The sequence below is a fragment of the Haliotis rufescens genome, unplaced genomic scaffold, assembly GCF_023055435.1.
Source record: "Haliotis rufescens isolate VD_foot unplaced genomic scaffold, xgHalRufe1.0.p SCAF_1, whole genome shotgun sequence".
NCBI lineage: Eukaryota > Metazoa > Mollusca > Gastropoda > Lepetellida > Haliotidae > Haliotis > Haliotis rufescens.
Window position 1 is genome coordinate 75,422,981 of NW_025963779.1, and position 23,252 is coordinate 75,446,232.

The 23,252-nt window shown below is 38.9% G+C and overlaps 1 protein-coding gene across 1 annotated transcript; it reads left to right on the forward strand.

Annotated features, from left to right (window-relative positions):
- Nucleotides 1–1,554: 1,554 nt before the first annotated feature.
- LOC124146817 (protein C1orf43 homolog) lies at nucleotides 1,555–12,474 on the forward strand. The gene is made up of 8 exons (XM_046517284.2): nucleotides 1,555–1,610; nucleotides 2,836–2,984; nucleotides 3,368–3,469; nucleotides 4,659–4,758; nucleotides 5,667–5,720; nucleotides 6,033–6,202; nucleotides 9,548–9,606; nucleotides 10,804–12,474. The coding sequence occupies exons 2-8, from the start codon at nucleotides 2,931–2,933 to the stop codon at nucleotides 11,120–11,122; spliced, it is 858 nt and encodes a 285-aa protein (XP_046373240.1). The 5' UTR covers nucleotides 1,555–1,610; nucleotides 2,836–2,930; the 3' UTR covers nucleotides 11,123–12,474.
- Nucleotides 12,475–23,252: the final 10,778 nt, after the last annotated feature.

Here is a 23,252-nt window from a genome sequence, read left to right on the forward strand (position 1 = left end):
ATCACACCTTCCAACCACGCGAATCACGCATGTTGTACCTGGAACATATTCTGCCCCGGGGTTACATTTGAGGTGACCCGTGAAGATCCGAGGTAGAATATCTTCAGCAACCCATGCTTGCCGTAAACGACGACTATGCTTGTTGTAAGAGGTGACAACGGGATCGGGTGGTCAGGCTCGCTGACTTGGTTGATGCATGTCACCGTATCCCAATTGAGTGGATCGATGCTCATGATGTCAATCGCTGGATTGTCTGGTCCAGACTCGATTTCTTACAGACCGCCGTCATATAGCTGGAAAATTGCTGAGTGCGGCGTTAAACAAACAAACGTTTGGGGTGTATTATGAATAGTAGTTTGTTGAGATGAGTCGAGGACATTGTAATGTATTTCTACATCACGTCACAACATATTTATCAGCTTTATAGGACCATAAGTGTTGAGATGAAACAGATTGAAATAATATCGTCATTTCGAGGTCCGAGTTCCCATAATGGAGACAGGACATCGGGTGATGTGGGTGTTGAGTGAGGGTGGAAGAGGCGACAGTTACGTATTAATGCCTTTCTTGTCCGATGTGTTTCCCGATTGTATTTCAGCTACAAGTCAAGAAATAATTGAATACCTATGAATGTGACATTTTAAATTACAAACAACTCATGCAGTTCGCCTGTAGAGCCCTTAAACATTGATGGGCACGTAGGACGCTGACAAACAGAGGGACGTGAGCGGGCCGAACTCTGTACAGCAAATGTCGGCACCTTGTGCTACTGGGCCACCCATGCCCCAGCTTCCTTCTCGAGTCCAAGCACGGGATGTGTTGATACCTAACGGTGGTTTAACTAAACAGTATATCTAAGTACTAATACATTAGTGATGAGAATATGCGACAAGACACATGTTGCTTATTATACCCCATAAATCAAGTATCAGTGAAGTAGATTAGATGCCTTTTTCAGCACAAAACAATATGTTGAATTAAAGAATTTGGCACCACTCCAAATTAAAAATGTTTTATTATTTATCTGATATATCCATAGAGACAGTGTTCCAAATAAATGCTTGCCCGCTAGCCAAATGCCAGTGACTTTTAAATTGGGCTAGTAACATTTTCGTAAAGCTGTCTCGACTGTCTAGTTAAATATTCTAGTCAGTTCAGGCGTCATTTAATGTCAAAGTATGTTGTCATTTTGATTTCATTTCTTAGTTTATCGGAAGTGTTTGGGGCTAGCAAAATATGAGTTTGCAACTCTAGGCCAGTGAACTTTGGAAACTATTTCATACACTGCATATATATAAATTAATTTAAAATCAGATAAAAATTATGGCTTATACGTGTAATCTCCCGGCGGCTTCATAAAAATGATCACTCGTGAGAGAAAGACAACACATGTCTGACGTTTCTGGGAATATGCAATATCATTAAAATCAGATCTTAGCTCAGGCTGCAGATAGATAAAGCTTTGTTTAGCGGTAGATGGGGGAATATGAGAACCAACACGATATTGGGATTATTTGTATTTCCTTTACGATCCCACTTTTGCATTATTGTTCATTTTAGTGACAACCAACATGGCGGGAGATTGATTTCCGGTTATTAATTTTTCTCCGGTAAATGTGTTTTTATCGCTAGTGTCCACTTAATCGAAGAAACAACGTATTAGACATATGTCATAATTCTGTAAAGAGGACAGGATATCTTTCTCTTGCTTATATTTGCTTAGAACATTGAATTTAAACGTCCGACCGATACTTTGCCATTGCTTTCATTGCTCTGACTGCGACAGATGATCAGTGGAAACTGACACCGACTCTGACAGACTAAATATCACATAAAATGCTGATGCGAAAATTTAGTCATTTTGCCCCGATTATCCGTGTATGAAATGGCGTTATACTAAACAACAGATTCACATTTTGTATGCAAATACATGTCTTTTCGCACATATGACATGGCACGACAGGACGTTCAGAACGAGGAAACAGTGAAGACATCGTATTGAAACTAGTCGATTTCGCCTAAAATAGATCAGTTGAAGTTGTGTTTATTATAAGCACAGCAACTATTCAGGTGTAAGCATTGATCACTGTCACTGCGGATCTTTATTGCGAAAGTTGAGTCGTGATGCAATACCTATCATGATATTTAATTTGCACTATTATTGCCTGAAACATGACACAGCTGACAATGTCGTTTAACTCACATGATTGGTTAATTGTGGTTTGTTCTCATAGTGTTAGCCAGTATGTGAAACCTAGCCAAATACCTGGCCAGGTGACCCATGAAGATCCGGGTTAGAATTTGTCTTCAACAACCCATACTTGTCATAAGAGTCGAGTATGCTTTTTTGAAAGAATCGACTAACAGGATTAGGTTGTCAGGTTCACTGACTTGGTTGATGCATGTTTTGATATCCCAATTGCAAATTTGGATGCTCATGATGTCAGTCATTTGATTGTCTGGTCCAGACTTAATTATTTACAAATTGTCATCATATACCTAGACACTAATTGATGAGTGATGAACCTATATGACAGTGAAACACTGTGCAATTAGCAGTTAAATCACAGCAAAATATTATGACCACCCGATCCTTTGGTCACCTCTCACAACAAGCATGCGTTGCTGAAGACGTAACTCTAACCCGGATCATCACTGGGGTGTACTATGTCTAACAGTGGTTTTGGATCAGAATGCAAACAGTTTATGTACCAACCATGTAAACATTTGACCAGCAGATTAGACAATAATTATTTCCAATTGTCTCCATGCCATCATACAGGCTAATAATCTTGTTGAATGGAAAGGTGTTACTATTTTGTATATTCATTTCAGTGTGGCATGCAGACATGAAGTACAACCCTGAATAATTGGCTTCATCATCATGATCATGGTTTATATGATCAAACTATGTTTATCAGTTTCTGGACATGGCTGAATTGTCACTTGTCAGTGTAGTCCTGTTCATATCATCAGGGGGCTTGGTAAGTTTTTCATCATTTTCAATTCTACAGTGTGTTTGAGCTGTCAAAGTCAAAATGAAAAATATGTTAAAATTTGGAATATGTTTTTAAAGCATTCAAACATGGTAGTTCGAGCTGCGCAGTGAAGACAATGCTGGATACCAGCAAATATCCTTCAAAACAACGTTCATATGTTTGATTATGCTAAACTTGTTGACAAATGGGTTGATTTTTTTAATGAATGTAATCAACTTCGACACCATGTCAACTAAATTTATTCTAATGATTTTCTTCATTATCATGATGATGAACAGGATGATGTTTAGCATTTGTGTATGATTATGCCAATTGAAGATGAGGTAGGGGAACAGTGGTGTTGCATGATATCATTTCTGTATTTAAAGGTTTTTATCCTACTGTTCCTGTTTGCCAAGCGTCAGATAACCAGATTTACTCTCAAATCTGCAAGAAGACCCCATGTCAACATTGGAACAGATGCACCCAAGGTACATCGCATTGTCATTAATCACATGCCTCATTTCAGTAATCTTTTTTCAAAGTACTTGGATTAAAAAAAATAATCACAAAATGGAAATAAAACTAAACTTTATATAAATCTTTCTTCCTGTCAAAGCTGTTTGCTAATTTCCATAAGTAAAGAAGGTACATAGGGCTGGGACGGGTAACTCGGGTACTCGGGTCGGGTGGGTCCTGAGTAGGACCCGGGTACCACAGGACTACCTGGACCTGTGGTTAGCCACATGATATATTGTTTAATGACAAAAACTTACTATAGCTCAGTGGTTACACTCCAAGTCGCTATTGTTCGCATTTCTTTCTGACGATGCACACATTCCTTTTGACTTGTATATGTTTGAGTAAAGATAAAGCTTCAGTCAACTTCAGTGAACGCATGATCTGATTGTTTGATACATGTATCTGAAAAGTTTTAGCCAGGGCTGCGGTAAAACAATTACCAATCAGACATTTTGTTCCCAACTCTTGAGACCTGCAGTGGGTACCCGGGTACGGTCGGGTAATTGGGGGTCTGGTACCCGGGTAGTAAATTTGGACTTGTCCGAACCCTAAAAGTAAACATTATCAAGCACATCTATAGGGGAAGAGAAAATACTTTTTCTCTGGTTATATGTATTCTTTTTCACCTGCATTTTTTATTTTATATGAACAGTACATGAATACATATGCTGAAACATTCAGTTTAGGACACAAACTTGCCCAAGTTAGAATTTCTCCGAAGGTTGTATCATCATCCGTTTTTGTACTTCCGTCTGTGGTTTTGCAATTGTCAAAAGGTCAAGATTTGCAATTGATACAAAGAAAAAAGTAGGGTCAGTTGACAGTCATGTGAACATGTTCACAAACTTTCATAATAGGTATTTCAAAACTTTCAAATTTGTCTAATTTAATGGACATTAAAGGATTTTCATACCTCCTCCATTAGGTAGGTTTCTTTTCAGTAGCAAATAGATATAAATAATTAACAATGATGGGAATAATGTTGTATTAGAAGTCCTGTTGTGATGTTGACATTGTTATTGGTCAAACTCAACATGCTCAATAAAGTATACTACTCAAAAGTAGTTAAAGAAAACTTGTTTCTTTCTTTTTACTATCTGCATTCTGTCATGGGATGTCTGTACTTGACTCATCTGGTGACGTTTTGTTTCTGTTTAGATTATGCGACAGGAGATCAAGCGGCGCCTGGATCGGGTGGAGCATCTTATGTATGAGCCAATGCTGCTGACCGAGAGAGTCCAGCTTGTGGCTTCCTCAGGTTTGTCGTTCTCAGTGTATCCTCTGTTAAGAGCACCACCATCTTCCTGAGGCAAGGGAGTTAACTGACTATAAAAGTCCAGTTTGTATGGAGTTATACATGTATTGTGGCTGGACTAATGAGTCTATGCATAGTTCAATCAAAATCGTGTAACAAAATTGACCTCCCATTCATAACTCCCAGACAGATCCATTTTACCACAATATGGATTATGATTAGTGATCAGATCGTCTTGACTGTGTACCGTCAACTTAGGGTCAACAGATATTTTCATAATCTTTTCATGTTTTTAATCAAGGTTCTCACATGATTTCATGTACTTCGGAAAGTAAGACCCATTTTATTTTACATCAAAATTGCGTAACGAAATCGACATCCCATTTATAACTCCCATACAGATCAATTTTACCACAATATTGATTATGATTATCGATCAGCTCGTCTTGACTGGGCACCGCCATTTTGTTTGAAGCAAGTGAAAGTGATATGAGAGGTTGAATCTGATTGGTCAATAGGAGGGACATAGAAGGGACATAACTCGTAATAGCCACTGGTGGGGCTACGATCAGACCCAGAAATTCCAGCTTAGTTCAACAAGGAAGATGCACCGACATATTTGAGTCTTTACAACACACACCCTATTGTTCATACCAAAATGTCTGTTTCGATAAGTAGCTGTCTCATTATACAAAATATGGAAACAGCTGTGGAAGACCAGTATTGTCACATTTATATTTTTACTTTGACATGTTTAACTTAAATATTAACATTCATTGATTCAATTACTTTCAACCTGCCACATATTGGTCATGTAAATTATTGTGACTGTATTCCATTATATGTTGTGTTAGAATATTGATAATAACTAGCTTGTCACGTTTTTTCACAAATATTTTTTTTCTTTTCAGTTCCCAATCATTACTACTACAGAATGAAGGCTCTTGATGCTTACACAAATGCAAGTAAGTAGAAGAGCAATGGCTCATTACACTGAAGGCCAGGATTCGATTCCCCTGTGGGGCAATGTTTGAAGCCCATTTCTGGTGTCCCCTACAATGATTTTGCTGGAATATTGCTGAAAGTAGCATATAACACTCTGTTTCTTGCAGAAAAATACCTGTTTTCATAACACCTGCCTATTTTGTTTTCTTGAAATGGTACCCGTCCCTCTTAAAGTTTTGATCCTACAGTGATTGTTTTACGCCTCCATGATGATAGAGGTGAGACCACGGGACCCACACCCTCTCTGACACTTGTATTCCCTCCCTCCACAGTCGAGAGTCTGCGAGAGAACGAGCCAACGATGGAGGTGCGACACCCGACACAGACTATCCGACAGTACCTGTTCTCCCTGTGTCCTTCAGCCATCACAGGACCCGCCCATAAGTCGGACATCATCCACCGCTTCTCCGACGGCTATGTACAGGCCAGGCATGACCCAGCTGTAAGTAGCAAACTAGGACCTTCTGTTCCTGACACATAACAGCTTACTGGTGTTACAAGGAGAGCGGTGTTATATGTTACAGGTGTTTGAACGGGACAGTGTTGTATGTTACAGGTGTTTGAACGGGACAGTGTTGTGTTACAGGTGTTTGAAGGGGACAGTGTTGTGTTACAGGTGTTTGAAGGGGACAGTGTTGTATGTTACAGGTGTTTGAAGGGGGCAGTGTTGTATGTTACAGGTGTTTAAATGGGACAGTGTTGTGTTACAGGTGTTTGAAGGGGCAGTGTTGTATGTTACAGGTGTTTGAAGGGGACAGTGTTGTATGTTACAGGTGTTTGAAGGGGACAGTGTTGTATGTTACAGGTGTTTGAAGGGGACAGTGTTGTATGTTACAGGTGTTTGAAGGGGACAGTGTTGTGTTACAGGTGTTTGAAGGGGACAGTGTTGTATGTTACAGGTGTTTGAAGGGGACAGTGTTGTATGTTACAGGTGTTTGAAGGGGACAGTGTTGTATGCTACAGGTGTTTGAAGGGGACAGTGTTGTATGTTACAGGTGTTTGAAGGGGCAGTGTTGTATGTTACAGGTGTTTAAAGGGGACAGTGTTGTGTTACAGGTGTTTGAAGGGGCAGTGTTGTATGTTACAGGTGTTTGAAGGGGACAGTGTTGTGTTGCAGGTGTTTGAAGGGGACAGTGTTGTATGTTACAGGTGTTTGAAGGGGACAGTGTTGTATGTTACAGGTGTTTGAAGGGGACAGTGTTGTATGTTACAGGTGTTTGAAGGGGACAGTGTTGTATGTTACAGGTGTTTGAAGGGGACAGTGTTGTATGTTACAGGTGTTTGAAGGGGGCAGTGTTGTATGTTACAGGTGTTTGAAGGGGACAGTGTTGTATGTTACAGGTGTTTGAAGGGGGCAGTGTTGTACATCACAGTGTTGTATGTTACAGGTGTTTGAAGGGGGTGGTGTTGTATGTTACAGGTGTTTGATGAAGGGGACAGTGTTGTACATCACAGTGTTGTATGCTACAGGTGTTTGAAGGGGGCAGTGTTGTATGTTACAGGTGTTTGATGAAGGGGGCAGTGTTGTACATCACAGTGTTGTATGTTACAGGTGTTTGAAGGGGGTGGTGTTGTACATCACAGTGTTGTATGTTACAGGTGTTTGAAGGGGGCAGTGTTGTATGTTACAGGTGTTTGAAGGGGACAGTGTTGTATGTTACAGGTGTTTGAAGGGGGCAGTGTTGTATGTTACAGGTGTTTAAATGGGACAGTGTTGTGTTACAGGTGTTTGAAGGGGACAGTGTTGTGTTACAGGTGTTTGAAGGGGACAGTGTTGTATGTTACAGGTGTTTGAAGGGGGCAGTGTTGTATGTTACAGGTGTTTGAACGGGACAGTGTTGTGTTACAGGTGTTTGAAGGGGACAGTGTTGTGTTACAGGTGTTTGAAGGGGACAGTGTTGTATGTTACAGGTGTTTGAAGGGGGCAGTGTTGTATGTTACAGGTGTTTAAATGGGACAGTGTTGTGTTACAGGTGTTTGAAGGGGACAGTGTTGTGTTACAGGTGTTTGAAGGGGACAGTGTTGTATGTTACAGGTGTTTGAAGGGGGCAGTGTTGTATGTTACAGGTGTTTAAATGGGACAGTGTTGTGTTACAGGTGTTTGAAGGGGCAGTGTTGTATGTTACAGGTGTTTGAAGGGGACAGTGTTGTATGTTACAGGTGTTTGAAGGGGACAGTGTTGTATGTTACAGGTGTTTGAAGGGGACAGTGTTGTATGTTACAGGTGTTTGAAGGGGACAGTGTTGTGTTACAGGTGTTTGAAGGGGACAGTGTTGTATGTTACAGGTGTTTGAAGGGGACAGTGTTGTATGTTACAGGTGTTTGAAGGGGACAGTGTTGTATGCTACAGGTGTTTGAAGGGGACAGTGTTGTATGTTACAGGTGTTTGAAGGGGGCAGTGTTGTATGTTACAGGTGTTTAAAGGGGACAGTGTTGTGTTACAGGTGTTTGAAGGGGCAGTGTTGTATGTTACAGGTGTTTGAAGGGGACAGTGTTGTGTTGCAGGTGTTTGAAGGGGACAGTGTTGTATGTTACAGGTGTTTGAAGGGGACAGTGTTGTATGTTACAGGTGTTTGAAGGGGACAGTGTTGTATGTTACAGGTGTTTGAAGGGGACAGTGTTGTATGTTACAGGTGTTTGAAGGGGACAGTGTTGTATGTTACAGGTGTTTGAAGGGGGCAGTGTTGTATGTTACAGGTGTTTGAAGGGGACAGTGTTGTATGTTACAGGTGTTTGAAGGGGGCAGTGTTGTACATCACAGTGTTGTATGTTACAGGTGTTTGAAGGGGGTGGTGTTGTATGTTACAGGTGTTTGATGAAGGGGACAGTGTTGTACATCACAGTGTTGTATGCTACAGGTGTTTGAAGGGGGCAGTGTTGTATGTTACAGGTGTTTGATGAAGGGGGCAGTGTTGTACATCACAGTGTTGTATGTTACAGGTGTTTGAAGGGGGTGGTGTTGTACATCACAGTGTTGTATGTTACAGGTGTTTGAAGGGGGCAGTGTTGTATGTTACAGGTGTTTGATGAAGGGGGTGGTGTTGTACATCACAGTGTTGTATGTTACAGGTGTTTGAAGGGGGTGGTGTTGTATGTTACAGGTGTTTGATGAAGGGGACAGTGTTGTACATCACAGTGTTGTATGCTACAGGTGTTTGAAGGGGGCAGTGTTGTATGTTACAGGTGTTTGATGAAGGGGGCAGTGTTGTACATCACAGTGTTGTATGTTACAGGTGTTTGAAGGGGGTGGTGTTGTATGTAACAGATGTTTGATGAAGGGGGCAGTGTTGTACATCACAGTTGAACGTTGTACGTCACAGTGTTATATGTTACAAGTGTTTGAAGGGGACAGTTTTGTACGTCACGGTGTTGTATGTTACAGGTGTTTCATGAAGGGGGCAGTGTTGTATGTCACAGTGTTGTACTTTACAGGTGCCTGATGAAGGGGGCGATGTTGTACGTCAAGGTGTTGTATGTTACAGGTGTTTGACGAAGGGGGCTGTGTTGTATGTTACAGTGTTGTATGTTACAGGTGTTTGATGAAGGGGGCAGTGTTGTATGTCACAGTGTTGTACTTTACAGGTGCCTGATGAAGGGGGCGATGTTGTACGTCACGGTGTTGTATGTTACAGGTGTTTGACGAAGGGGGCTGTGTTGTATGTTACAGTGTTGTATGTTACAGGTGTTTGGCGAAGGGGGCTGTGTTGTATATTACAGGTGTTTGACGAAGGGGGCTGTGATGTGTGTTACAGGTGTTTGACGAAGGGGGCTGTGTTGTATGTTACAGGTGTTTGAAGGAGAGCAGTTCGTCAACTACATGGAGCTGCTGGACCAGGTGATTCGCCTGTAAGTAGCTGTTGAAAACAGTAGGCACATAGGGATGACATTGACTGGAAATTTTAGTATCAATATATCATGTAAATAATATGTCGGTTTATCAGTTAATACTAAATTTAATAATTCTGGAAGTTTATTACCTTCATGGACCTGTCATTAATCAAACCAATTTTCCAAACAAGGCATTATTGATAAATGTTTTGCACTTTTTCAAAAGTTAGTCCAATCCTAACTAAGTTAATATGTTCTAGTAATGCTTCAAAAAATACAAGAATTGGTTCCCAGGCAAAGTCTTTTGAAAATATAGTGCAGGCAGGCAGTGATTTCTTTTTAAAAATAGATTTCACACTAGTATGTAACCAGATAAACAGTTGTGTAACCAAATAAACAGTTGTGTACAATCAACATGGGAAAGGGCCTCCCCAAATAAATGTATTCCTTGATGAGAAAAATACTGTAATCAGAGCTCCAGATAAGCTTTTGGTGTTGTGGGTATTTTACGCATGCATTTTAAAATCATTGGGTATCAGTAATTCTATCTGGGTATTCAAATTTCTGTTACCCACTAGTTTTTACACATGTGGGTATTAAAGTTAAAATTTAAAAACACTATTCATCTAGTCCATGCAAACTGGTGTCGTGTGGGTTCGAGAGCTTTATAGGACTCAAAACTACCACGATACTTACACAAGAAAGTGTGATGGCAAATGACCATGATGTAACTGTCATCGTGGAGTTTGGCAAGGTTGACGAAATGTCCGTTAATAGTTTCAAAATAAGTTGCTGATTTGCTAATCGAATACGCAGGGTTACTTCACAATATTTTGATGATACGCACAAGTTTTATTTTTGTAGCGTATCTGTAATGTTCGTTGCGTATTTGGTACGCTTGGATTTTATTTTACTGCGTATTTCTGCATTTCTGATGCGTATTTTACGCAGATACGCAGCTTATCTGGAGCTCTGCTGTAATACAGTATTTGACTACCATTGGACTTGGAATATTTAAGGATTTTTGGGTTGGTTTTTTTCAAAATAGAAATAAAAACAAAACGTGTGGCAAACTTTATGATAATGCTGGCGGTGCCTGAGAATCAAGACTAATATTTTTTATCCGGAGTCTGATCTAATGAGAGATTAACAACTAAAACAGTACTATTTATAATCCTTATGTATAATTATGCTCATTTTGGTCTCTTTCATCAGCATCAAACAGGATGCTAACAACCGCAGCAGCACGGCGGTATGGTTTGGCAAGAATCTCAAGGACACAGAAGTGATCTTCCAACCAGGGAAAAAGGGGTTTGAAGATGGCAGAGTTACCGTCCAAGCCTCCAAGTCTCACAAAGACACAGAACCAAAGACAGAGACCCGGAACCGGCGCCCAGACAGTCTGGAGCATATCAACCTCGTGGACAGTGGCAAGTCCAGTGGCTACAGCAGCACGGACAGGTCAAGCAGCAGTAGGGGTAGTGTGGAGAAACTGATCCCTGTCCGAGAAGCGGAAAAGGAGGATCCTGTTTAAAGACAGCTGGTGTAACTGGGGTTTTTTCAGGGAGGTAGGATTATAGGAGGGTTGGTTATATGTTTGTTGAAGATGTATGATGTGTTTAGTTATTTATTATCAAGTGTTTTAGAGGTCAGTTTAGTTGGCAATATCATGTACATGATTATGATCATATTGAGAAACTCCAAACTCTTGTTTGGCTTTGTAGAAATGTGGTGTACTTGTTTGAACACATGACAGATGCAATATGACACATTCTTTGAGAATTGTAAGTCAAAATTTACTCATTTAAAACCAGCCTAGCACGACTGGCAGTTTTTGTCACCGTGTTATGTGAAAGGTCCTCTTTCTAACTTTCACATCTCCTTTAGAGTGTACAGCAGGCGTAGAGGGAAAATGAGACATGGTGACTTTCTTCTTGACAAACCGTATTAACGTGAAAAAAAGATATTCTGGTCTTCTCTTGTTTGTGTGGTGGCAAGTGGTCCTGTGCACAGCGCCCAGGTCACAAATCAGGTGTGTGAAGCCCATTTCTGGTGTCCCCCGCTGTGATATTGCTGGAATATTGCTAAAAGCAGCGTAAAACCATACTCACTCACTCACTCCCACATCAGGTGGTGGTAAGCAATATTGGTCATGGAGAGTGGGTGGATGGGTGACCATGGTGACCGAGTTTGGCAGTTTTCAATTGTTGGGTCCTGCCCCACACTGAAGCATTTGTGGCATGTGGTGTCTCTTCAGGTAAGTGACTCTGTTCAAGATGAGCATTCACTGACTGGAATTTGGCACATTATTCAAGAACATATTATGATTACTGTTACACAGGAAGATCATTTATAAACATGTCAATGTCAGTGTCACCGTTTAACAATTGTTTTGAATAAGATTAACATGAGCACTGTTCCTTTCCACTTCTGCTGGAGCTGGAGATTTAAATACTATTCTTATCTTGATTTTGTGTAGGTAGAACAACATTCTCTAGTTATTTGGTTTTTTTTTATAATTTTGGAATAAAAGGATGTGACTACTATCAAAGATAAACAAACAACTAGTGAATGTTGTCACATCCTTTTATTCCAAGGAGAGTGTTTTAGGGTTTGGGGTTGTCAGCATATATATCGACCAATCTCGCAGTAGTTAAGCGACTGTTATTGTATGATAGCCGGCACAACTGCACAAGTTATCTTTTTGTCGTAATTGATTTTATGGAGAACATATAGAAGTATATTTCCTCAGTCAAAAGTTCTTTTGATATTAGGGGGCACGGGTGGCCCAGCCTAAGGCCCCGCGATTCGCTGTGCAGAGTTGCGTCCCTTAGGCACGCCAGAAACCTATGATTGTGGGTTTCGAATCCTGGTTCGCCCCGATTGTGTTTCAATGTTTGTCAGCACTATACCCGTGCTCGTGGGTTTCACCGTAGAGGTAAACGTCTGAGACCTGCATCACTTCGGGCTTTCCTCACACATTAAGCTGACACGCCGTGATATAACTGTAATACAGTTAAAAGCGGCGTTAAACCCAACTCACTCACTCACTCTTTTGATATTATCAGAGTCCCCCAAATGGTCAATGTGTTGAAGAAATAAAGAACTATAAGTGTTTTAGGTTGCTCAAGATTGTTAATGGTTGACCCTGGACCCTGACTAATTTAACATTTGGCCAATAACAAAAATACTCCCAATAACCATGGTAAGGTCACCACAGCTTTCATTTCTAATCTCATGCAGGTCATGGTAGGCTGCAGTTTGTATATCACACAATATACTCATCAGTCCACACAACCACAGTGGATATTGATTCACAGCGTCTGGTAGTTACCTTGTTTGTTAACTGTTGAATAGCTGCCAAACTTGTAACCATGGTAACCATACACATTCCCTATTGTGTTAATTACAATAGTTCAATAGTAGCCATTATTATCTTAAAAGGGAGATAACTCCAGTTCACTCATCCATATTATTATTTTTCTCTTAAGTATGCTCAGCTCAGAAGTCCGTCAGAAGAAAAAGAAAACACTGTTGTATAAGCATAAGTCTTCTGCTCAAGTGTTCGAAACTGGTTATAAATTTGGTATATTTTCCCAAAGCGCAGGTGTTCATAAGCTCAATTCATCGTTATTGGGTCATATTCAAAGTGAATACTTTTGTATTTTAGTGTTGAAATCATATAAGATGGGGAAAACAAAGCCATAGGTAGAATTCTTTTCTTCGTATAACCTCCTGATAGACTTCAGCAAGGATTTTTAATGACCTGGGCCCACTTGCAGCAAGCGATTTTAGCGCTAAGATTATTGTAAGCCTATGCTAAAGTATGGGAGTTACGATCATCTTAGCGCTAAGATCGCTTTGTGCAAGTGGCCCTGGAATTTTTAAAATATTTTTTTCCAGATGGGAATAACAAATATTGAGACAGGTGAAGTGGAGGACATAAATAAAAAAAACATTTTTTACCTGGACAATAATTTAGAACATGATGGAGACGAGAAACACATTAATAAAACAGATGCCTAATGTCAGTAAACACAGATGGCTTGATGCCTTCTGTCCATAACACAATGGCTTAATGCCTAATGTCCCATTGAAGAATTTGTAAGTTGTCTTTAGAACACTCTCATACATCACGATATTATCATATTATCATCTCCTATTAGTAAATCTACTCATGCTTCACTGATTAAGGAAGAAGCACCCAAACATATAGCTTCTTGTTGTTTAGAGGAGAGAGATTTATTATGTACTGAAGTATATTAACCCTAACAGACCTCACGATGGCCCATTGTGCGAGCAGGACTTCCTTTCATTACCTTATGCAGATAATTGTACGTCTTCTTCCGCCAGACTGTTGTGTTGTCCATAATTAATGACATCACAGAGGTATTTCAGTGGTTAAGTAAAACATGAATTTGAAATACAATACAGAGCTCCAGATAAGCTGCGTATCTGCGTAAAATATGCATCAGAAATGCAGAAATACGCGGTAAAATAAAATCCAAGTGTATCAAATACGCAACAAACATTACAGATACGCTACAAAATAAATTTTGTGCGTATCATCAAAATATTGTGAAGTAAACCTGCGCATTGGATTAGCAAATCAGGAACTTATTTTGAAATTATAAACAGGCATCACGTCAACATTGCCAAACTCCACGATGACAGTTACATCATGATCATTTGCCATCACACTTTCTTGTGGAATTATCGTGGTATTTTTTAGTCCTATAAAGCTCTCGAACCTACACGACACCAGTTTGCAGGGACTAGATGAATAGTGATTTTAAATTTTTAACTTAAATACCCACATGTGTAAAAACTAGTGGGTAACAGAAATTTGCATACCCAGATAGAATTACTGATACCCAATGATTTTAAAATGCATGCGTAAAATACCCACAACACCAAAAGCTTATCTGGAGCTCTGCAATAAAACCAGGAAGCCAGCCAACCAAACTATTACTTTGAGGAACATCTTTACACACTGTGGTGTGTTATGTAAGACATTATGCTTTCTGAATGATGATTGCTGGGTATGTTTTTATTTACTGGGATATTATCGCGTATGACTGATGTTTTAATCTGAATATTTGTTAATTTATCTGGTATCATTACCGTCTTGAAATCTTGGTGTCACCGTCGTCTAAACAGGATGAATGTCATTGTATTATAGTATTAGTGTTTGTAGAGTGAATTTCGTGCACAGCTATGTTCTGTGTTTGTCGTCCAAATCCTACCAAGAACAAGGTCTAGCTCAGTATGAATATAATCATAGTCCAGGAAGCAAGTTAATGATCATGTAACAAAGTCCTAGATTATGGTGATTAATTTATTTTTCATGTGAACAAAAAATGAACATATTTTGTTTTAATTTCATAGTCTGATTGCATGAAGTGTTATCGATCTAATTGAACAGGGCTTAGTGGGACATATACCTCATTGCTCACATTTGCGTTTGGTTTCATTATAATCGTTATGTATATGTCATCAACATTCACCATTGTTCACCATTCCCATGCAAACTTTAATTGCATATTTTACTATTTTATTTGATCATACCCACAATTTTCACTTCCATTATTAATATGGTTAATGTATTTTTACAAATATTTATTTTAGAAGAAATGTCAACAACGACAATGTGATACTTGTAATTTCATGTTCAGCTGTGTGTATATATGTAGATAGTGAGAGACCAATGGGGATCGCGTTCCACAAAGCAATCTCAGTGCTATGACTGTTGTTGATCGAGTGCTGTAACAAATACTTATGATAGCCTTAGCGCTAAGATTAATTTAAAGAACGGATCCCATACAACAGTGTCCTGTAGCTGTGTGCAGTGTGTAATCATGGGAACAATTGGATGCTTTGATAATTATAATCCTAGTATGTAACTTGCAAGTACATGTACGGAACATAATAGTCCGGGATCATGAATATTTTGTGGAATATTTTTTGAAGTGGGGGAGCCCGGTGGGTGGCCCAGTCGTCTAAGGCCCCGCGATTCGCTGTGCAGAGTTGCGTCCCGTGGGCACGCCAGAAACCTATGATTCTGGGTTCGAATCCCAGTTCTCACTTTTTTGTAGTGAGGACTGAGAATACAATTAGATAAAAATTCCCCCAAAATATTCATGATGCCTAACTTTTTTGTTCCGTATATGATGTCTAGTCTATAAATGACAAGGTATGACAATTTGATATGGGGTAATTTTTGTCAAGGGACAGAACATTTCAAATTCAAAAAAATTAATTAAGAATTGTTCAGATTTATTGAATTTTTTTTCAGGAATTTTATCCATTACTTTGGTCATCATTGTCTACTCTATGATTTGTCAATGGGTGCTTATTGTACCTTGTAACAATGTAATAATTTCTAAATCAGTACCAATAATGATAAACGGTCAGTCCCTGGATTTGTGGTGGATTCATATTGGAGTGTCAACAGTCTGCAACCAATCTTGTCACCAGCGGTATGGCTCACGTTCCACGCATACATAATCACGTCCACGCATACAGAATCAAGTTCCACGCATACAGAATTACATGCCACATACAGAATCATGTGCCACACATACAGAATCAATCTTCAAGCATACAGAATCACGTGCCACACATACAGAATCACGTGCCACACATACAGAATCATGTGCCACACATACAGTGCTGTGCTTGTGTATCTGTGATATCAGATAAGCAGAGGCTGAAAACCACAGCTCACATATCAACACTTTACTGCATATTGTGTAACCTTGATTCAATGTAGTGATAGATAGTAAGATGTACTATGAGGTAATACCAGTACTTCATCAAGAAACTTCTCTTGCGTCATCGTATCCAACTGGACCGCCTCTGTGGTCTTGTGGTAGTGCGTCCACCCAGAGAGCGGAAGGTCCAGGGTTCGATCCCCGGCCGCATCATACCAAAAGATGTATAAAGATGGTACTTGTTGTTACCCTGTCTGGCGCTCGGCATTAAGGGGCTAAAACAAGGACTGGTCAGCTCGGAGTCAGTATACTGTGTCTGAGTGGGGTATTCATGTTAAATTGCGGCATGGTATCTCAGTGAGCTAGCACTATAAATCAACATCAGTCCAGACAAGAACAAGCAGCCACACACACACACACACACACACACACACACACACATGCATGCACATCGCTGTATAAGTGCAATAATCTTGGTCACGACGTTAAACTCAATTTCACCTCACCTCGTATCCAACTGTGTAGATGGATGCTCATGATGTCAATCACTGGATTGTCTGGTCCAGACTTGATTATTTACAGACCGTGGTCATACAGCTCGAATATTACTGAGTGCAGCATTAAACAACAAACAAACTCAAGTGTGTAGTACAAAACTCATTGATGCAAGAAACAACATGGGAGCCACTCCCTTTCCACATTGGGTATCATTTATCATGTTTATCATGAATTTATCGTCTCAAATTTGTCCTAAAATCCTAAAATGAAATTTGATTTATAGTTCCCTGGCAACATAAAAATAGCGTAATATAAGTAAAATATTTCTGTGTAGGTTATTTACCTAAGAGTACCCTCACCCCACTGTGTGCCCTGTACATATGAATGTGTGTCAGGCCAATCCTGACTATTTTATCGCACATAGAATGTGTGTGTGGTTCATATACACACTGTATTGACCTGTTTTAGTGGTACTACCTCATATTTACAAACGTGTAAAGAGTCAGTTTTTGTAACTGCACACTGTACAATATAATATCAATTTTGTAATATTATTTCTTTTATTCTTCTTCATGAATAACCCTTAGGAAATGGCAGTTAACACCATTTGTCCAAATCAAACTAGCTCATTTTGAACTATTGGTTTATGTAAAATAGCTAGATTTTGGTACTTGTCCCTCTTAATTTTTTTACTAGTCGCTGACCAATGGATTAGATGCTGTGACCATCCCTGGGTTTAAAGACTCTAGCCACTGCCCATTGTACAACTCGTTTGATGACGAAGAAGACTGATATTATTACAATTTTGTTAGGTCTTCCAGGAGAAGAGAGCTTTGTCAGGCATCCATGTTTTACCGTTGCATGCTCTGCCTGAGGTAAATGTCAAAATGTCCATCCTACATTTAACTTGTGAGGCAATAATAAATCAATTGTTAGATTTTCCCAGTCGTCCTCACTCTTTTTATTGTCACCCAGTACGCACAAAGAAAATTGCTCTGTGTCACTTCTTTCTTTTCCTGATGAATTACAGTTTTACACCATTTTCATAGTCGTATCAAAAATGAATGCTTGGCTCAAAGTTGATGTACTGAGATACCCTCATCTGTTCTCCTCAAAAACAAATACAATTCCTCCTGCCTTGCATTTTTAAAAAACTCAAATTGAGACCTACCGTATTTGACATAATAAGCGCCCTGGGCGCTCTCAAAATTAGAAATAGGGGGCTCTTATTAGAATATTATTTTGTTTAAAAACAACAGAGTTCAAAGAGCGTAAATTTCATGGTTTATGCTGAAATGTTTATATACGACAGATATATTTTTCCAGAATTTAATTGCCCATAATTAAGGGTGCATATAACAAACGTATCAGGCACAATTGAATAGTCTTGTTTACATTTATCAATCGGAAGGGGTGCTAATTGGGATTGTTCACTAGCCAGTATATAAGCAAACATCGCCGCGGGGCGCTTCTTACGCCGAATATGGTAATGTAAACTTGGATGAAAATGTAATAACTAATTCATTGAAGTCTAATGTAAACTTATAGGAAAATGTATTAATTTATCTATTGAAGACTTGAATGAAAACCTATTGATTCATTTTTTAAAGTCTAATGCAAACTTGGATGAAAATCTATTAATTCATTTTTTAAAGTCTAATGCAAACTTGGATGAAAATCTATTAATTTATTTATTTGATGCCTAATGTACACTAGTGATAACACAGACAGTAGAGATACTACGGTAACATTTGCACACAAGAAGCACTTTTAATGCATCTGTGTAGTTTTCATTTGATAAAATCACTTAAGCAATTTCAAGGAACATTGAAACTCAACATCAATTTTTCTAACAGATTTCCCAATATCTCAACTTGATCTTTTAGCACGAAGTGGATTGTTATATGCAACGTCGTATGACATGGTGTACATGTTTGTAGTGTACATTCTAGGAATTAAATGGGTGGGTAGAGTAAATTGAATTGAGCTCCATCATAGTGGAGGCCATTTTGTGACATTGTCACACAACTAATGCAATAAACATAGAGTATTACGCTGCAGCTGAAATGTACATAGCATCAATCATTGTGTCGGGTAATGTATCAGATTAAATTTGTCATCATGTATTATAAAGGAACAGTTTGTGTTTTGAATAATGTGATTATTGGTTATGTATGTACATTGTCAATTAATAAATTCATGTTTTTAATATTTTTTTCAAAATGACATTTCCATGAGAACTACATTTATTAATATGTTTTGAAATTTGTTTTTCTCTGTGACATTTGAATTGAAAAAGTCACAGAGGTTTGAATATTAATAGTATATTTTTTTTGTATTTGTAATGTTTTTGAATTTGTAATTTATTATGATGTCTTAATAGAACACTTATTCACATTGTCAGTGAGGATTAAATCAAGGAATGATTGAGCGTCCTTAGACAAACCCCTGGAAATAGTTATTAGGAAATGAAAGCTTTAATACTGTAGTATTTTTTGTAGATATAGAATATTGTTATTTCATTTCTTTTTTAGATTTTATATGCAACCATCTTTGTTATCAAATTGCTTGAATCTCCAGTGATTGATGTGAATTTGGTCCCATTAAGTCATACAACAGACAGTAAGAACTGAATATGTTTGTGGATGGGTCTTTTACCCATGTATTTGACATGCTTAATTATTTTGCTGTAAGTTTTGTGACAATGTAGCCTATGTTGGACCCTCTTGTAGTTGCTTTAATGCTTGGTTATTTAACCTGTAACTGAATGTGTTTTGGAGGGGACGTTCCATGGCCATAAGTTCACCTTGATGGTGACCATGGTAACAGACACTTGACTCCCAATATTGCAATACTGTCTTAAGTGCAAGCAGTAGCTGGACATAATCTCATTAAAATCAGATTTTTGTTCTCGCTTCAGCTAAACAAAGATCTGAGGACATCCCATTAAGGGTCACGTCAGGCCGGCCTTGCGCGAACTTTGACCGACCAATGATATGACCAATCAGAAGACAGCTTTTTCAGGCTTTACGGCACTAATTTCAAATTTGCGACTACTCTTCGAAACATATTTTGACAAATTCTCAATTACAAATTTGAAACCTGAACAAAAAAAACATTTTGGAATGGCTAATAGATGGTCTAGATAGTAAGGATTCAGTCATTAAACCCGTAACTATCGTTCGTAATACACAATGTTAAAGTTTTCAAGATTGCATGACTAGAAATCACATTCCGACTGTCACTTTCATTATCTGGTAAGCGACGCACTGATTGGTCGGATGAAAGGTCGTTCTGACGTGACCCCTAATGGGATGTCTTCAGATCTTTGTTTAGCGTAAGCGAGAACTAAGGTCTGATTTTAATGAGATTGTAGCTGGACACATCTTCATCATGCTTATATCTGAGGGTAGGATTCCGGATCAAAGCTGCATGGCATCGGTACAACACATTACATGCTGGTCCCACTTGCACAAAGTGATCTTAGCGCTACGGCTATCGTAAGCCTATGTTGAAGTATGGGAGTGACGATCATCTTAGCGCTAAGATTGTTTTGTGCAAGTGGGCCCTGATCAGTAATTACAGGGAAATTTGAATACATATGGCTAATGTATGAATTTTTAACACAAAAACGTCATGACTAAGCTCTAGTGAGACACGGAACCAAAGAGTTTGAACATTAACATGAACAAAAGATTTCACTCCGATTTTCCCAGTTGGTCAACATATGTTTGTGTTTATGTAGGTTTAAACGTGAAAAGCTGTGTGGACACTTTGTGTCGCATAAGCGCCCATTCTATTATCAGCCAATCAGGAAACAGCATTGGGCATGGCCCCAAAACAATGTCAAAAGAAATTGCTTTGGTAAGCCAATCGGATGATATGGAATCACTTGCACTTCTTTATAGGGCGTTATATATTCTCAACAGACTCACTGAAATCACTAAGGGCAGCACCCCACATAGCTACAGTCTGTGAAGCCCTCACTCACCAGTGTTAGTCTGATTTCATCAGTAGAGATGTGATCCAAATACAGATATCGCCTCTGTAGAAGCCATGGAAAGTTGATTGTGTTTCACATCAACCTCAGTGTCATTCAAGAAATGGCTATTTGGGTGGTCATTCAATCTTATTAAAACCAGGGGCTGTGGGGTAGCCTAGTGGTTAAAGCGTTCACTCGTCATGCCGAATGCCCGGGTTTGATTCCCCACATAGGTACAATGTGTGAAGCCCATTTTTGGTGTCCCCTGGCATGATATTGCTGGAATATTGCTCAAAGCAGCGTAAAACAATTCTCATTTACTCTTTAAAACCACTTTTATTCCCACAAACCTGTCTGCATAAGGAGAGGATACTACCAGAATCAAATTTAATTTTAACGAGATAGAAGCATGAGCTTGTGAATGTTTTTGGGTTTGGAAAACTTGGTATATTTCTTTCTTGGAATGTCAAGATGTATTATGTAAGAGTTTTTATACTTTGCCCAGACTATGTCGCCATGTTGCTTAGAAGTATAGTGGAAGTACTAACCGGTGGTTTTATAATATTGGATGAGAAACATTTTATCTTGTGGCCTCATATATTAGAAAATGCCATACTTTATGAAACATGTGCTTGATAACCCTGTAAAACATGTATTACGGGTAGGAACTCGATGTATGTACACCTATTACTATGTTGATTTGTATGATGATATATTGTAAAACATGTACAAACTTGTGATGAATTAGTAAGAATGATCATCATTATCCTGAAGTTACAATAGCAATTTTAATGACAACTTGAGAAAATCGTTGTTGGATTTCTCTTGGGCCTATGTTCAAGTTTCTAACTGCATAAGTGTTTGTCAGGAGAAAATTCAGTTCTCTGTCAAATGTTTTCTAAAGTCACATGTTAATGTGTCTTGGCCTGCCCTCTTTATTTCTGTTTTTCTCATTTATCCAGGGGTGGTGGAGTAGCCTAGTGGTCAAGATTTGATTCCACACATGGGTAAAATGTGTGAAGTCCATTTCTGGTTTCCCCTGCCGTGATATTGCTGGAATATTGCTGAAAGCGGTGTCAAACCATACTCACTCATTTATCCATTTTTTATTTCTCACACCTGGCCCACTGCCTTGTGTGTTTACTGGTGGCCCAGTGGTTGAAGGCTAATCAGAGTTGTATCCCTTAAAGTCAGAGAAGGATTGCTGATTCTGGGTTTGAATCCCAGATTAATGCAAGTTAGCACAAACTCAAGGGTTTCACCACAGTGGTAAACGTCTCTGACCTGAATTACATTGGGCACTTATCACATATCACCTCTGATGTTGAAATACTCAAGGTTTCTTAAACTCAACTCACTCACTCAATGCTTTGTTGATTTGTTGTTGTGTACAAGGTTTCTACAGATATTATAGACTTACGGTACATTCAGGATTGTTCTTCCCATGTGGAGATGCCTGTCAGGTTCCTTGACTTGTTAAATTATTGTTCCATCATAACCCAACATCATTGATTGTTGTTACAATATGGATCAGTGGATTGTCTGGTCCAGACGGGATCAGGTGGTCAGGCTCGCTGAATTGGTTGAAGCATATAATTGTATCCCAATTGCTTGGATCGATGTCATTCACTGCATTATGTTACAGATTCTGTAATTTACAGGCCGCCATCATAAAGCTGGAATATTGCTGAGTGCGGTGTTAATCTACAAACAGAATGGTACTTGAACCTTTAATGCATGGGTGCTGATTAACTTGTCTTCTTGCTAATGTGTTGCCTACAGACTAAGGACACACCAGGAGAGGAGGAACACATGTTTTGATATGGTTGCCTGACACAATCCATCAACATGTTCCTAGTATTAATTCCTGCAGTCACTTTGGTCAGAAAGTGGATGTGAGGTTTCCTCAGTCAATGTTGATTTTATTTTCATGGATGTTTTGTCTGATATAGATCCAACAACAGCCATGTATACCATGTATACATGCAGGTTATTTGTACAAACTGTATGCAAACCCCTTGTACATATGTATAAAGGTTGTCATGTTATTTGGCACAAGAATTGTATAGTTATCTAGTGAGAGTGATATTTCAATGTGATGGCAAATTTTGTTTGCAACTCAGATCAACATTTTTTAATTTATGAAATTGAAGAGTTATTGTTCAGTAAGTTTCTCAGCTAGATCTACTTTCTGTAGATATTTATTTGTGTAATATTTTGGTGAATATATCTCTGCAGTTAGTAATAGAAGTTGTTCTTATGACTTTTGGAGGTTGGGATTTTCAATAATTTCTTCACAGATGGATCGTTTGTTTACGTATAATCGTTTCGGGAATTTAGAAATAAAAAAAGGAAAATATGTTCCCAATAAACAAGTGAGTAATGTGGAAGGGCTCCTTATATTTGAGTCTGTATTGGTAAAGGGAAGTAACTCCTATGGGTTCCAGACTGACTAGACCCGTGAAGATCCG